Source organism: Oreochromis aureus, linkage group 7, assembly GCF_013358895.1.
Source record: "Oreochromis aureus strain Israel breed Guangdong linkage group 7, ZZ_aureus, whole genome shotgun sequence".
NCBI lineage: Eukaryota > Metazoa > Chordata > Actinopteri > Cichliformes > Cichlidae > Oreochromis > Oreochromis aureus.
This window is the reverse complement of record NC_052948.1, coordinates 15164926-15182457: the sequence shown is the minus strand read 5'-3', so window position 1 is coordinate 15182457 and position 17532 is coordinate 15164926. Positions and strand designations below refer to the sequence as shown.

At 38.3% G+C, this 17532-nt stretch overlaps 1 protein-coding gene across 1 annotated transcript; it reads left to right on the top strand.

Annotated features, from left to right (window-relative positions):
* The first annotated feature begins 265 nt into the window (after window positions 1-265).
* LOC116326688 (mucin-2-like) lies at window positions 266-16082 on the top strand. Its single transcript, XM_039614207.1, is given in 44 exon segments — window positions 266-341; window positions 483-738; window positions 1474-1588; window positions 1774-1834; window positions 2021-2187; window positions 2286-2502; window positions 2663-2788; window positions 2884-2998; window positions 3085-3235; window positions 3357-3470; window positions 3551-3620; window positions 3753-3890; window positions 4479-4643; window positions 4794-4888; window positions 4973-5099; window positions 5207-5462; window positions 5598-5650; window positions 5735-5847; window positions 6023-6174; window positions 6276-6414; window positions 6725-6835; window positions 6948-7127; window positions 7390-7629; window positions 7718-7874; window positions 10187-10330; window positions 10432-10614; window positions 11035-11660; window positions 11815-12007; window positions 12090-12343; window positions 12454-12634; window positions 12722-12905; window positions 13004-13179; window positions 13301-13370; window positions 13532-13632; window positions 13720-13751; window positions 13845-14025; window positions 14112-14216; window positions 14361-14401; window positions 14489-14611; window positions 14745-14843; window positions 14974-15102; window positions 15201-15240; window positions 15648-15771; window positions 15875-16082. Coding segments are annotated over 44 exon segments (6588 nt in total).
* Window positions 16083-17532: the final 1450 nt, after the last annotated feature.

Genomic DNA, 17532 nt, shown 5'->3' with positions numbered 1-17532 from the left:
TCTGTCGTCTTGAAATGAAGATATTTAATTGAAGTGCAAACATACTTGTTCAATTAAGAGGAAGGATGTAAAAATAAGTTATATGGGACTTGTGAAGGGCGTTGGACAGCCATCCAGCACATGTTTGCCACGACTGGCAATAAATCTTCACGTCTTACTCAGAAAGAAGCTGTGAGAAAAAAAAGTCAGATCTCAATATAAAGGGCTGTCAAGAACCACTCTCTACATTACCCACTCTGGGAACAGCAAGTCCACAGTGGCAACAATGAGGGGGAGTTCGGTGGGGTTGTGCTTCCTTGCTTTGACTATAGCCCATGTCACTGAGATCCAAGCTGCACTGGGTAAGGCTCAAATAATTTTGGTGTGCTTTTAAACCTCAATGATTTAAATAGATTTTTCTGGTTCATTTATGCATATATGAACATAACATTTATAATACTGCCACCAATATTCAGCTTTTATTTATGTGCATTTTTTTCCAGTCAGCAACCATGTGAGCAGCATCTGTAGCACATGGGGCAGGGAGCACTTCAAGACGTTCGATGGTGATGTGTACCAGTTTCCTGGCATGTGCGAATACAACCTGGTCTCCGACTGCCATGACACCTTCCCGGAGTTCTCTGTGCACATGAAGAGGAAGGAAAGCAATGGAAACCCGACAGTCAGTTATGTGGTGGTCACCATCAGCGATTTTGCATTTCACCTCAGCAAGGATGTGGTCACTGTGAACGACCTGCCGTAAGTTAAAATAAAAAGTGCAACTCTGATATAATTATGATGATAATCTTTTATCTCAGATATATAAAACCAATATATACACATATTCCTAATGACATGAATCAACCACTCAATCATCAAGTCTTAAATGGAGTAGGATGTACATACTTTTTAATCCCCACATGATGTTTAACACTTTATGTATTCACCATGTTCATCATTAGCCACAGTTCCCCTCAGCACTTGTATACTCTCATAAAAACACATTAAATTAACATCATTTTATATATATTATCAGTCATCAATTTCATTAATTTCACATTCTTCTAAAGCAGGTTTCAAAAACTTTCTTTGAACTGAATAATGCTTGAACATTGCTGTAGGTCCACTGGAAAACTGTTCCGCAATTTTACTCCACAAACGGAAATGCAAAAGGTTTTAACTGTTGTTTGTCTTCAAATTTAACTTTCTCCTCATTTTCTCCAATGTTAGTGTGGTCTCTAAATCTGGCTTCATTTAATGATTGCCATTGCTTTTTTCTGAAGCTTAGATAATGACTGAATTAAAGTTTTGTATACATTAACCCAGACTTCCAGACAGTACTCTTAAGTATGGCAATATGAGTGAACAGTTCAAGTACACACAGTGATTTATAATGCAAAAGACTTTATTCAATACAGAGATGCATCTTATATAATGTTAATTAAAGATATAAATGAAGTATAATTGTTAAAAAGATATTATCTTTCTTCTCAGTGTCAAACTTCCACACTACCAGGCCGGAGTGCAAATGGAAAGAAATGCAGTCTACATCAAGCTCCAGTCCAAAGTTGGCATCATTGTCATGTGGAACCTTGATGATGCAGTCATGGTAAATCCTTAAAACAGACAGATCCAATAGGATATTTTTTTTTAACACATTTCTTATATTAATAACTAACAGCCCAACCTCCAGAAATACTTTGCCATATTTTTATATTTTTGTCTGTGTGACATTTAAATAAATACACTGCATTTGAGTTGAATTGCCGACTACCTGGTTCACTACAACAATAGTTACAGTGGTTACTATTGTCTTTGCATACATGTAAAGTCCTTATATGTGGCAACTTTGATGCAATCTTTCATTTTGTTTTGTCATTTTATATATTTTAATATCTAAAACATGTCATGTCTGGTTTCTAAAACTTTTTCTAACCCTTTACTCCGTGTTTAAGGTGGAAATTGATAATTGAGTTCCTCCTTGATGGTAAAAGCTGTTCATCATTTATTATTTTTTAAAATCTTCAATATGCTGACTATTGTGTGTCCCTACTGATGTAATTTTATGCAAAAGGTCACAAAATCAGTCCCATTGAGTTTGGCAACATACATAAAGTCCATCGTCCAAATGATGAGTGTGAGGACCCATATGAAGAGGAAGATGTGTCACAGGAAGCTATGAATGTGCCAGAGTCATGCAAAGAGTTTGTGAGTTTTGTTACCTACTTTAGCCAGGTTTAACGAAAGAGATCTGATGTTTTTTTTGTTTGCATAAACTAATTGTGCACATGTTTACTCTCTTTTAGCAAAACACCTGTGAAGAGATGCTGCATGCAGAAACCTGGAGCTCCTGCACCAAACTGATTGACCCTGAGCCTTACATTCAGGCCTGTGTGCAGGACATGTGTGGCTGTACCAACCATTCAGATGACTTTTGTGTCTGCAGCACACTCTCTGAGTTCTCTCGACAGTGTTCCCATGCAGGAGGGGAGCCTCCCAACTGGAGGACTTCTAAATTCTGTGGTAAAATTTTGTTTTCTCTTTCTGTTTGGTCTTTATTTTTGTCTTTTATGTATTAAGGGATAGAGAGAGTACCAAAACACTGAAATCACCTGAGCCAACTATATGTTGAAATTTGGCAAACGTCAGAAGTAAAATAAATAAATTCCCACTTCCTTCACAGCCAAACAGTGCCCATTCAACATGGTTTATGAAGAGAGTGGATCCCCTTGTGTGGATACCTGCACGCATCAAGACACAAGCTCATTCTGTGAGGACCACAAAATGGACGGCTGCTTCTGTCCTCCTGGTTAGTGCTCATCACAAATAAGTTTCTTTCTACACACCTGTTAAAGCTTCTCTTTACATGAGACTTTACAATCAAATGCCAACTTTCCATTTCAGGAACCGTGTTCGATGACATTTCCATGAGGGGGTGTATTGCTCAGTCTGAATGCCAGTGCAAGCATGGAAAAATCTATGAATCTGGTGAAGTTTACAGACAGGAGCGAGAGGAATGGTAATATTCATAATGCTACCAGAATGTAATTTTTTTACAATGTGTCTGCATATTTTGATATCTTAATTAGTTTGTTTGTTTTTCAGCACGTGTTTTGAGGGTAGATGGGCTTGTGAAAGTCTTTCAACACCTTCTACATGTGCGGTTGAAGAAGGTTCACATGTAACCACCTTTGATGGGAAAGACTTCACCTTCCACGGAGACTGTTACTACACCCTGGCCAAGGTGGAAAGAAAGGTAAATGAGCCTTAGCTTTGTACTATCAAATTTTAGACAATACTGTGTTGGGCACATGTAAGGTAAAAATATTGGATTAGGCTAATTTTTTTTTCTTGAGCTCACATTATGTATATTTCAGGATGATGCAAGCCCTAAGTTTACCATTCTGGTCAAACTGGTACCATGTGCACACCAAGAATATGACACTTGTCTGAAGACCATCAAAATCCTGCTGAACAATGACAGAAACAATGTGAGTTCAATACTAGGCTCATGCTTTAAATAGATACTGAAAGCTGCAACATTCTAATGATCAATTCTGTTTTTATTCAGGTGTTAACATTCACTGCTGATGGCACAGTAAAGCAGAATATGCAGATTATCAGTTTGCCGCACTACACAGGTTTGTCAGAAAATAAGGAATTCCCCCAAAGTTGATTCTAATAAGGAACTTTAGATTTTAGAAGCTACTTTCATTTATGCTGAGATGTAAGAAGTTAGTCAAACTGATTTTTGTGCTTCTCTTCATTCACAGCGGACATCAGTATATTCCATGCTTCATCCTTTCACATCATCCTCCAGACCAGTTTTGGTTTGCAAATTCAGATCCAACATGTGCCTCTGATGCAAGTCTATGTCAGCCTGGAGCAGAGCTACAGGGAAAAGACACGTGGTAAGTTTTATGTTAGCCTTTAAGCATTATATCATGAGGACTAATATACATTTATTAAATAACTATTTACTGCAATTTGTTTTTCTTTAAAAATTAAACACTTGGTCATAATTTTGGGTTTGTAACAGCATATCGAGGTCTGGTGAGAGAGCAACATGTTATTTTGGAGGCCGGGTGACCAGGGATGTGCCTTTAAACCAGTTTTGGCAACTAGTCTGAAATAAATGGCCTCACCCACTCTAAGAGCTAGGGCAAGGAATTTAGACATAATGAGGGAACTCGGAGTAGAGTGCTAGCTTCTTCAGATGAAAAGGAACCAGCTAAGATGGTGTGGGTGGGCAGCTAATTGTTGTGCCTAAATGAAAAGCTTATCTGGAAGGTTCAGTGGGTAGGAGACACTGAGGTAGACCCAGAGCATGCTTGAGAAATTGTGTTTTATGTGACCTAAGATGATCTCAGGATCACCCCATTCTGAATACCACCCAGTTAGCAAGCCATTAAACATCACTTGGTTTCAGATATTTGTTTATTTGGCATCCTTATTTGCATTTCATTATAATTTCTTTCTGAAATATCTGTAATTTTTAGGTTTATGTGGGAACTACAACATGGTCCTGTCTGATGACATGAACACTCGTCAAGGAATTGTGGAGGGAAGTGCAGCAGCTTTTAGTAACTCCTGGAAGGCTAGCCATGTATGCCAAGACAGAGAAGACAGACTTGATGACCCTTGTTCTTTCAGTATGGAAAATGGTAAACTGGAAAGTTTCTTTTGTCCATCAAGTGTATTTCTGTAATTGCTGTCATTTGCTCGAAACTGATTTTCCAGGCTCTAAATGTAACATATTTGAACAAGTAAGAAATATAAACAAGAAATTAAAATTAGTACTCATCTACTTATAGAAATGTATGCCAAACACTGGTGCGCCTTGCTACGACAGCCAAATAGTACCTTTGCAGAGTGCCATTCTGTGGTGGATCCTGAGATTTACTACAAGGTACAACAAAACCTCTCTGTTTGTCCTTAAACTGAATACAGTGGGACTGTAATACAATAAAAATGTGTTCACTGTTTTCTGCAGCGATGTACTTATGCTAGCTGTAACTGTGAGAAGAGTGAGGACTGCCTGTGTGCTGTTTTCTCCTCCTATGCCAGAGCTTGTGCATCAAAGGGAGTGTTCTTGACAGACTGGAGAGAGAATGTGTGCGGTAAGGGTATCTGAAACAGCTCAGTAATGAAGTTTGATGAGCATGTTCTCTTTTATCAGTTAGTCCAAAACTATGAGGTAATCAGTGTCAAATTTTCCATAAAACAGACAAATACACCAAGAACTGCCCAGAATCTCAGACTTTCTCTTACAAACATCAGAGATGCCAGCTGACTTGCAGATCACTGAGCTTAAAGCAGCAGAGCTGCACCTCTGATTTCTTGCCTGTGGATGGCTGTTCCTGCGCTGAGGGTCACTACCTAGATGACAACGGCATCTGTGTCCCAGTGGCAAAGTGTCCCTGTTACCATAATAATGTCTACATTAGGTCAGGCAAGTCCGTCAGCATCAACAATGAGCGCTGGTGAGTCACTTCAGGATTTCAAATGAAACATCCTAAACTAAGAATTAAGCAGGACTGTAATACATGTAGTGTGATGGATTTACACAAACTTGGCTTTTTGTGTTGTATTTTTATAATTTTGGTGTCTTTTTCTAGCGTCTGCACCAACGGAGTTCTTCATTGCCATTCTGAAAGAACCCGCAAGTCAAGTCAGTTTTTTTTCCTTCTTCAATGAGAGCTTTTGTTAAGACAATATACAGTATATTAAAGCAATTTGTACTTTTTCCCTACAGTTTCTACAGCTTGTCCTTCTCCTAAAGAATACTTCAACTGCTCCACTGCAAGCGCAGGAGTTGTTGGAGTGCAGTGTGCTCGAACTTGTTTAAATCTGGACAATGATGATTGTGTGAGTTGTTTTTGATGCTGTGCTTTAGCTGACCTCTCAGTCTCAATAAACAGAATCTCATTATTTAATGTTATACACATACACTCAGTAGTAGGCACATTCGAATGACAATTTTTAACAGTGTCTGAAATTTTTTATTTTATTTTTTATCAATGTGGTCTTTCTATCCTCCCAGGATGCCACAGAGTGTGAATCTGGCTGTCGGTGTCCCAGTGGCCTCCTTGATGATGGTAAAGGTTTCTGTGTGAAAGAAAGTGACTGTCCATGCAAGCATGAAGGCCATCTCTATGTCTCTGGAACACGAATACCTAATCAGTGCAACACCTGGTAGGACCTTATTTTATTCTCTAAACAGTATTTGACATATATGGCATGTTTTTCTCACAGTATTGAAACTTTATTATATTTACCTTTTTTGATACATTTAGTACCTGCCAAAGTGGAAAATGGACATGCACAGAGAAAAAATGTCCAGGAACTTGCTTTATTTCTGGAAGTGGTCACTACACCACATTTGATCAGAAAAAATATGCATTTCAAGGACAGTGTGGCTATGTTGCTGTAAAGGTAAATAACGTATGCCAAAATCATCCGAAACACAGCTGTGTCCTTTGCCCTCATCCAATGTTTCTGTTAAAAATTAACACTGAATAGTTCGGAGTGAAGTTAGTCATGCTACTCTAATTTCCTTAGTAAAAAAAAAATAGTGTACATGCCATTAACACTGTATCTTTTGTTCATACAATACAATTACTTATTTGAAAAATTGCAAGGAGCAAAGGCTCTATATTTTAAATAATATCAGTAATCAGAAAATCTTTTTTTCTAAATGTAAAGATTTCAGATACAGTTAAGACTTATGAATTATTTTTTACAGAACAACTGTGGCAATAAAGCAGTGCAGGAGAACTTTGCAGTTATCACTGAAAATGTACCTTGTGGCTCTACGGGCACCACCTGCTCTAAAAAAATCAGAATTCACCTGGGGGTAAGATCAGATATAAAGACTCTCAAAGTTTTCTCATGCCAACAATAGTAAATAGAAATATGTTTTTAGCATTGCAATTGAACCAACAGAAACGTATTTTCCTTCATTACAGGGAACGGTAATCACACTATCAAAGGGAAAATTTACAAAGGATAATCTGGGACATGGACCTCAGATCCAGAGCACAATAAGTGAGGTTGGATCGTATGTGGTTATAAAATCTGACATCGGTATGGTAGTGATGTGGGATCACAAAACAACTGTTCGGATCGTGCTTGAACCAGTGCACAGCGTGAGTCACAGTAACTGTTACATTAAATTCTTACATTAAAGTTTTGCTGTTTTTAATGCAGTGTACCCTTTTTGTCTCACCACATACTTGTAGTTTTCAATACCACATATTGAAGAAATACACAGAATCATTTCTAAAAAAGAACAGATAAAATCCTAGAGGAGCCTAATATGTTAATGAAATGTATGATAAATGTAAATCACTATATTATATTTATCAGCCTCACACATTGTTCGATTGACTCTTTTGTATGGCTGCACAGGGAGAGGTGTGTGGCCTGTGTGGAAATTTCGATGGTGATGCACAGAATGACTACACCACCCAGGGTCAGCTGGTGGTGAGCAATCTACTCGAATTTGTAAACAGCTGGAAAGAGCCTAGCTCTTGCCCAGATGTGGAGGAGAACATTGATCCTTGTGCAGTAGCACCCAGTCGACATCACTGGGCAAAAATGATGTGTAGCATCATAAAAGGAGAAACATTTAAAGACTGTCACAGAAAGGTAATGATCATTAATAATTTCGACACATTCATGCAAATATAAAACACTGCTCTAAAAAAATCATCATCAAATTTGCACCACTGTACAGGTTTGCCCTGATCCATTTTATGAAAACTGCGTGAAAGACTCATGTGCCTGCGACACTGGAGGAGACTGTGAATGTTTCTGCACAGCAGTTGCAGCTTATGCTCAGGTTTGCAATGAGCATGATGTTTGCGTTGATTGGAGAACTCCAGAGATCTGTCGTAAGTAACAGTTTGTTTTAAATTTGATTTTCCAACCTTTTCTGACACCTGACTTTGTCTTTGAGGCCCTAAATTTTTGTAAGCATAGTGTTAACAACTTACCTTTCCAAGTTTATACTGTTATTAATGAATAAACTTAACATTTTCTGTATCAAGCTACACTCAATAACCAATAAGAACCAAACTGGACACCTGTTTTTGCAAGTTTATGAAACATCTGAAACTGAATTCTTTCATTTTATAAAAATATTCAGAATATTTATTAAACAGTGTGTGGGATTTAGTGGCATCTATCTGCGAGGTTGCAGATTGCAGCTGAATACCAAATTTGGTATTAAACTGTGTCTATCTTTATAAAAGCTAATTAAATGTTAAATTGCAAAAGAAAATGAATGTAGCAAAGTGATTGTTCCAGAGTTGGTGTTTGGTTTGTTAGCTTAAATGGTAAATGGACTGGTTCTTATATAGTGCTTTTCTGCACCATCTGGGCACTCAAACTGCTTTACACAACTTGTACGCTCACACAAGCAATTTTTTTTTTCTGTTTCTAAGTGCTTACTATCTAACATTCACATGCATTCATACTCCGATGGATGCATTAGAAAGCAACATGGGGTTAGTATCTTGCCAAGGATATTTCGCATGCAGACTGGAGCAGATTGGGATCAAACCACCAACCTTCTGGTTAGTAGGTGACCTGCTCTACCACCAGAGCTACAGCCACCCCAAAAAACCAAAAAACTGTAATATATCATGTTGGACTCTATGGAAAAGGATATACAGCTATAGAGGGATCATTCTTAGATAACAAAAAGATTTTTTCTATGTAAAAATAAAAATTAAAGTAAGAATATATCACAGCATGACTTCTCATGAACTCTTTCATGAACTCTTACAGAGCATACTGTATATAACCCAAGCTATGAGTTTGACATTAAAGAACATCTTCTCTTCTGTCTCATGTAACATAAGAATTAGCCATTATTAGCAAGCAATTTTTGTAGGAGAAAAGTGTGACGAGGCCACTTTCATGTCCAAAATGGCCTTTCATTTTCCATTTGCTCCTGTCTAAACGAGTCAAATCTGTAACGATAATAAAGAGGGAACATCCACAACCAAAACATTTCTTATGAACAAGCACTTGCCAAGAATGGAGGAAGATCTTGGGTTTTTGTTTGTTTGTTGGTTTTTTGTGTTTTTTTAAAAGCCTCAGGTGGAACAAGGCTCTAGGAGGGGCAAGCATCAGCTGTAACTTGTTGGGAGAATGAAGGAAAGAAAGACGTACCTTATTAACCCTCTGGGCATTAAAAGCAACATTTCAGGCCTATCTCCCCCCACCACACTCCCTGCCGGTGGCTGATGCCCTCAGCCGTCGGTGCATTGGTGGTTCTCAGTGTCCGGGGCTGGGCGTTCAGGTATGTAGTGGCTCACTCCCAACGGCTGCTTGGCGGGGCCTGGTGCCTGTGGCTTACTCGGGCCTTTCCGGAGGGTGGGGGGCCCTCGGGCCTCTGGGCCCAAGGCTCTGTCCGCTCTGGTGGAGCCTACGGGCATGTCACCACCCCTGTAGTGCCCCAGCATGTGCTGGGGCACTCCTCAGCTCTTTCCAGGAGGGTGGAACGGTGGTCCTGGAGAAACCTTTTGAATACAAGTGTATGCTCATGCATACAGGTGTGCACACAGGTGAACACATGGGTGTTCACAGACACAGACAGCCTCAAAGCATACCGTGGGTTGTGGGTCTTACGTGCTGCTCAGTAACATTCAATATTTATTATTTACTGTTACTTATACTTACTTATCTAGGTTACTGCTGCAGTGTTCCTACTCTGTTGTTCTCTTTTTGCTTGTTTTCTGTTTTTTTCTTCCAGCAGGATCCAGCGGATTTTTACTGTCTTCTCTCACTGTCCCTCTTCCCCTATGTTTTTCTTTCACTCTTCTTTTCTTGAAATTCTCTTGTCTACATCTTTCCTTTTCCTATCCCCCAGTCATGTCTGTTCCATTTGTAATAATTAAAAAAAAAAAAAAAAAAATTAAAAATTTATAATATAGTCAGGGTCAATTATAATTAATCTTATTCCCATTTTTTTATTTCATCACCTAATGCGCTGTGCATCACCTAATCATGAAAAGTCTGAAAGAAATTCCAAAATATACCTCAAACTATGTATTTCTTTCAATCGCCTTATAAAAATCTAATGTGAGACCTTATAAAGTGGACTTTGAACTGACATTCACATTACACCTAGAAATATATTTCGAACAACATTTTAATTGTCTAAATGAACAGCATCATTTGTATTCTCTTTCCCTAGCTGTCTATTGTGATTACTACAATAACCGAACCAGGCTCGGAATAACAGAATGCTTATGGCACTATCACCCTTGCCACCCTACTTGCTACAAAACCTGTTTGAATCCAGAACCTAAATGTCCGAATCCCATACCCACCCTGGAAGGTAAGAGGTTAAGTCGTGTTAGTTTGTATGACCTTTTATCAAATAAATGTCCCATTCAGAAATGTTGAATAAGGTTTTATTATGTAATTTCTTTTTTATAGGCTGTTACCCTGTATGCCCAGAGGATAAGCCCATATTTGATGAGGAAAACAATAGATGTGTGAATGCATGTATCAGTGTGAATACTACCACAACTACAACTACCACCACATCTACAACTACAACTATTACCACAACTACACCTCCTACTACAACAACTACACCTACTCCTACAACTACCACAAGTACAAACACAATAACAATGACCACTTGCCTTCCAAATCTTGAATGTGAGTGGTCAGACTGGTATGATGTGGATGATCCAACGGACAAAAGTGACTGGGAAACATATAAACACATCACAGACAGTAATAAAACAATATGTGAAAATATTGAAAAAGTTGAGTGTGGAGTGGTAGATTACCCAGACAAAAACTTTGATGACTTTGTGAAGGAAACTCAACAAACTGTTACTTGTGAAAAGAACATTGGTTTAATATGTAGAGGAGAGGACCAGACAGAGCCTCCAAGAAAGTGTTTTGACTACAAGATCAAGGTATGTTGTAAGATATGTTCAACCACAACTCCAACTACGACTCCAACTACCACCACCACCACCACGACTCCAACTACCACCACCACAACTCCAACTACCACCACATCTACAACTACCACAACTCCAACTACGACTACCACCACGACTACAACTACAACTACCACTACAACTCCAACTACCACTACAACTCCAACTACAACTACCACCATGACTACAACTACAACTGCCACCACAACTCCAACTACAACTACCACCACATCTACAACTACCACAACTCCAACTACGACTACCACCACGACTACAACTACAACTACCACTACAACTCCAACTACCACTACAACTCCAACTACAACTACCACCACATCTACAACTACCACAACTCCAACTACGACTACCACCACGACTACAACTACAACTACCACTACAACTCCAACTACCACTACAACTCCAACTCCAACTACCACCACATCTACAACTACCACAACTCCAACTACGACTACCACCACGACTACAACTCCAACTACCACTACAACTCCAACTACAACTACCACCATGACTACAACTACAACTGCCACCACAACTCCAACTCCAACTACCACCACATCTACCACGACTACAACTACTACCACGACTACAACTACTACCACAACTACAACTACAACTACCACCACAACTCCAACTACAACTATAACCGCAACAACAAAGGAACTGGACTGCCCTGACTGGGGTGTTTCAGTAAGACCCTTAATTTATCACATAAAAATGTTTTCAATAACTTTTTATTTAATAAGACATAACTATTTTGACTTATTCAGTAACTAACTTCTTGCATGTTTTTTTTGAAAAATATCTTAAAATACCTATTTTTGTTTGTGCTATTTTCTTCAAGCAAAATGAGACCTTTGAATTGTGCGAATGCATATGGGCCAGATGCATAGAGAACAGAACAGTAGAAATTCTTAAAGATCAATATCCATGTCCACCGCTTCAAAACATAACTTGCGCCAATGGACGAGAACCAGTTCTGTTGAATAGCACAAACCCCTGCACACCCCCCCCTTGTCAATACCTTGCTTGTGACTGTAAGTTATTCTGTGAATCAACAAAAGATTTGTTCCATTCATGTTTTTTTCCTCCCTTAAAAATTTTTTCTTTTTTTTTCAGGTGAATGTATAGGGTGGGGAGATCCACATTACGAAACGTTTGATGGACTTTACTACAGTTATCAAGGAAACAGTACTTATGTGTTAATGGACGAAATTGAAAAAAGGCATAACCTAACAATTTACATTAATAATGAGTTTTGTGATCCCATTGAACATGTATCTTGTCCACGATCGTTAACAGTATCATATAAATCACAAAACATCACACTTATTAATACTAATCCTGATCTTCTTGGAGCTGTACAGTTGGAGGTAAATTTATATATATATGAATGCCAATGTTTTATTGTACTTTTTCTGCAAAATAACCAAGATAGATTTTGTTGTATGTTTTTACATATGGAGCTTTTATTCTTTTGTAGGTTCTGAGAAATGAAACATGTTTGGATCTAACTCAAAAAGAGAGTGTTGAAATCGTGAGTTCTGGTCTTAAATTGATTTTAAAGATTCCTGACCTAAACGTGGTTATTGAATTTGGAATAGTTGGCTTCAGGGTATTCCTTCCATTCGAGTACTTTGGCAATAATACACAGGGCCATTGTGGTAAGAACGTTCACCAAAGTGGCCATATTTTTCAACCCTTAGTTTGAGGTTATACTGCAATATTAACTGTTTTATTACTGTTTTCAGGAACATGCAACAATAACCAGGCTGATGACTGCATGTTGCCTGGACGTGAGCTGGTGGAAAGCTGTGCAGTGATGGCTGATTCTTGGTGTGTTAACACCACTGGCAACTGCACAGCACAACGTGCACAACCACTCAGTGCCCAATCATGCAAATCAGACCCCGTGTGTGATCTGCTTAATACTAAGTAAGCATTATCTGATCTTCTGCAACAGTTTATTCCTGTACTATTAATAGTTTGCATTTAAAACAAAATAAATTTATTGTTGTCTTTTTTAAAAACAGTGTCTTTGCAGAGTGCCATCCGTTTGTCTCTCCAGAAAATTTCTACAAAGGTTGTGTTTTTGATAGCTGTCATGCTTCAAATGAAAAAATGAAGTGCACAAGTTTACAGACTTATGCTGCAGCCTGTGCTCAGGCTGGAGTTTGCATTCACTGGAGGAACCACACCACAGTGTGCAGTAAGCAACCCTTCATCATTTTGTAAATGTTTTGGATTGGTTGGAATCACAAGTGACAATTTGTCAGCATGTATATTAAAGCCAAAACACAAAACAATTAAGTTCTTTTCTTCATCATCAGCTGGTGAATGCCCATCAGGCAAAGTTTACAAGCCTTGTGGTCCTGCAGAACAGCCAACCTGTGAAGACAAGTACGTTTCCCCAAAACTATGCAAAAACATTTCCTGGGGATGTGATTATAACAAAATGTGGCAATAAATAAATGTTTATAGTGGCAATAAGTAAAAGTGACACTGTCTATCAACTTAACTGAATTAATTTAACTGCTGTTTCTCTGTAACTTATTTTACAGTCCAAGTGGACCAATTATAAACTACATTACTGAAGGCTGTTTTTGTCCTGATGGAATGAAACTCTTCAACCAGAAGTCTAGAATATGTGTTGAAAAATGTGGTAATTACTTAAAAAATATATTTTTAATTTACTACTACTGACCTAACTATATGATATAGTTTTACTGACTTTTAAATTTTCAAACAGGATGTCTTGATCCTGAGGGCATTCCTCGTGAGGTGATCTTCTGTTTTTTTTTTCACGTGAAATTCTAGTTTTTATTATTTAGTTGCAGGAGAAAAATAATTAATTCTTGTGGTTTACTCTTTCAGTTCAATGAAAGATTTGAGTACAAATGCCAGGACTGTATCTGTGACGAATCCACCAAGACTGTGACTTGCAAGCCTAAAGTGTGCCCACCACCACCAGCCACTACAGACTGCTCTGCCCCTGGGTTTGTCCTTGTCAACCAGACCAGCCCATCAGACCCCTGCTGTTCTACCTATGCTTGCCGTAAGACATGTAGTATCAAAGCTCGTTACATTTTCCAGAGTGTTATTTGATTGTGGTAGTTTCTCACTGTGATGTAATCTCTGCAGAGTGTCAACCCAACACCTGCCCAGTTACCCATATGAACTGTCAAATTGGACATAAGACAGTTGTTGGGCTTCCTGATGGAAAATGCTGTGCAGAACATAAATGTGGTAAGTTCATGAATACAGGTTGAACATAGATAGATAGATAGATAGATAGATAGATAGATAGATAGATAGATAGATAGAAGGATAAAGATATGAATAGTAACACTTTCATGCAATTCACCTCGTCTTTGTCCAACTCTTTCCTAGAACCTAAAAGAGTTTGTGTTCACAGAGCAACTGAATACCAGGTAAATAAGAAGCAGATGATTTGTTATTTTCTTGCCTTTTTACCTTTAAGGATGCACATAATATGGCTTTTTGTCTTCATTTGCCAGCCTGGTTCTTCAGTTCCTATGAAGCCATGCCAGCATTGTACGTGTGCCAATGAGATTGACCCAAAATCTCATCTATTACAAATAATTTGTGTGGATCAAAAATGTAAAGAAAGCTGTGATGTGGTAAGAGACAATAAAGCTGTCATATTCACTTACACCATACATCCCAGTTTGTTTTCCTTTGGTGGCTTTAGTGTGTTACTTGCTAGATTGGGCTTCACAAGCTAAACGTGCCATCTCTCTCGGTGTCTCACAGGGATATGAATATGTGGAAAGTGATTCTGATGAATGCTGCGGGAAGTGTGTACAGACACACTGTGTTGTCAACATTAATGGAACCAAACAACTTTTGACTGTAAGATGGTTGTAACTTCATGTGTTAATTCATCTAAGCCAAACACGCAATAAGTGCATATTTGTGTGTTTAAATAAATACTACTAAGTTTGCGTTGATTTTTGTATACATCTATCTCACTGCTTTCTAGCAAGGAGAAACCTGGTCACCACCGGGGAATAAGTGTGAACATTACACCTGTGTCAAGAATGGTGAGACTTTAACAGCAAGCCATTCACAGACTGTCTGCCCACCCTTCCAAGAGAGCAACTGCCAACCTGTAAGTATGCTTTTAAAAATTAATCTTGATTGATTGACTGTATCTATCTGAAATGAAATGAAACAAATTTTGTTAATGTTGTATATTTTCCTTGCTAGGACACAATTCAAACTGCAGCAAATGGCTGTTGCAAAATTTGTGAGTATAACATTTTGATATTTAACATTTTAATCAGGGGCAGCACAGTGGCGTGGTGGATAACATTATTGCCTCACAGCAGTAAGGGACTTTGTATCCCCCATCTAGCCGGGGTCTTTCTGTGTGGACTCCTCGTGTCTGCATTGGTTCTCTCCGGGTACTCTGTCTTTCTCCAATTGTCCAAAGACATCCAGTTAGAGGGGTTAGGTTAACTGGTGATTCTAAATTTCACATAGGTGTGAAGTGTGAATGGTTGTCTGTCTGTGTTAGCCTATGACAGTGTCGACCTGTCCAGGATGTACCTGCCTCCCAGCCTACGACATCTGGATAAGCGGAACAGAATGGATAAATGAATTTACATCAAATAGAAATAAAAGAAACTAACTCAACATCTTTTTTTGTAAAAGGTGAGGAGAAGGAGAAGGGATGCAAGTTAATGTCCATGAAAACCCATATTACAGTCAACGGTTGTCAGTCTGCCCAGGAGGTAGATATGCCATATTGTGAAGGATCCTGCAACACTTACACCATGTAAGGATACCTTTACTATTATCTCATATTTCCCTGGAAAGTTACAAAAAGTGTTATTTTACACTTTGAGTATATTAATAAACCTGCCCCCTGCTTTCTTTAGGTACTCTAAAGCAGCAGGAGCGATGGAGCATTCCTGCTCATGCTGTAAGGAGATAAACTTCAGCAATCGCACCGTTGACCTGGTCTGCTTGAATGGAGACACGGTCCCCTACACATACATGTATGTGGAGCAGTGTGGTTGTACCAAGACGGACTGCAGCAGCGCTGGACATCATGTTCGCAGGAAGAGAAGCTTCACACTGCTGTGATGAAACAGTCCGTCTCCATTTTCACAGATGTGACATACAATTGTTTCTTTTCACATTTTCTTAAAAATCAGTATATATCTTACAAAGTAATTGCTATTGTATCTTTTATCACTGATCAAAATTAAAAATTGCATCTCAGTTCATGTCTCATCTCTTCCATTTTCTTTGTTATGCTAAAACAAAATCTAAACATTTAATTTGTGTTTACATCACACAAACCCTAAATATACATTCTTGTTCTTCACAATGACATCAAAGTTTAGCCAGGGTTTTTTTAGAATATACAGTAAAGTTGGCAAGGTAAAATAAAAAATAAAAATAAAAGACCAGGAGAATCTGCATTTTGACTGTTCTTGGTGAAGCAGTAATAAGTACAAATAGGAAAAGAGTGGAGACATGCTTCTGGACTGTAGATATAGATACAGTATATGAACAAGCATTAAAATCACTAAAAACATGGAGTATTTGAGAAGTGGTAGGGCGGAAATAATAAGCTGTTACACTATTAGTGTATAATAGACTATAAGTATAAGAATGAAACAAGTATTATTCTTATACTTATACTGTAATTATAAGAATGAAACAAAAGAATTCAGTAATAATGCTGTTCATCTGCTTGGATGTGAGTGAAGATTGTTGGCCACATAGATGTGACTGAGTTACAGATTGTTTAGCTTCAGTCATACAATTGGTGTTTAATTCAAAGCAGTTATACAGCCTGAAAAAAGATGCCAGAATGATGAGAGAGTCACAGTTTCTATTACTTTGAATTCTGCTTTGACAACATACGAAAGACATGGCTTACCTTGCTATTTTACCACAACCAGTCCACTTACAGAGTTGGGAACATGAATGGTTTTTGTTTTCAGACTTTAAATCTTAGATACAAACATTCTACCACTTCAATTCTTTATTGATCAAATCAGATTGAATTATTATTTGAAAGTATTCTAGATTTATATACAATTTTTTATGAATCCAGATTGACATACTATCTTCAGCTTCTTATATTTAATGGCTTCACTGCATGCAGATGAGCAAATAAACTGTAGACTAGTTAGTTATTTAATAGTTAGCAAGTAAGTGAAGAAGCATTGTGAAGCTTTGTGTTTTAATTTGTAAATCAAATATTCCCATGATCCATGGGAGCAGTTGAGGGGTTTCATTTGTCATTATGATGGTTCCTTGGTTACTCACATGGGAGGAATCTCCTGCATCACACCTGAGCTCCATCTGCTGTCAATTACAGGAGGACTATTTAGCTGATGCTTGTTGCCAGTTCGTTCTGCCACCCACAGTGGTAACTAGGCCACATGCTCCACGCTTACCTCGCCCTTTGTTCGTGCTCAAGTCTGTTTCCTTGTGTACAGTTTTCCACACCATCCCGTCTTCAGTGTTGGGAAGGTTACTTTTAAAATGTATTCCACTACAGATTACAGAATATATGGCC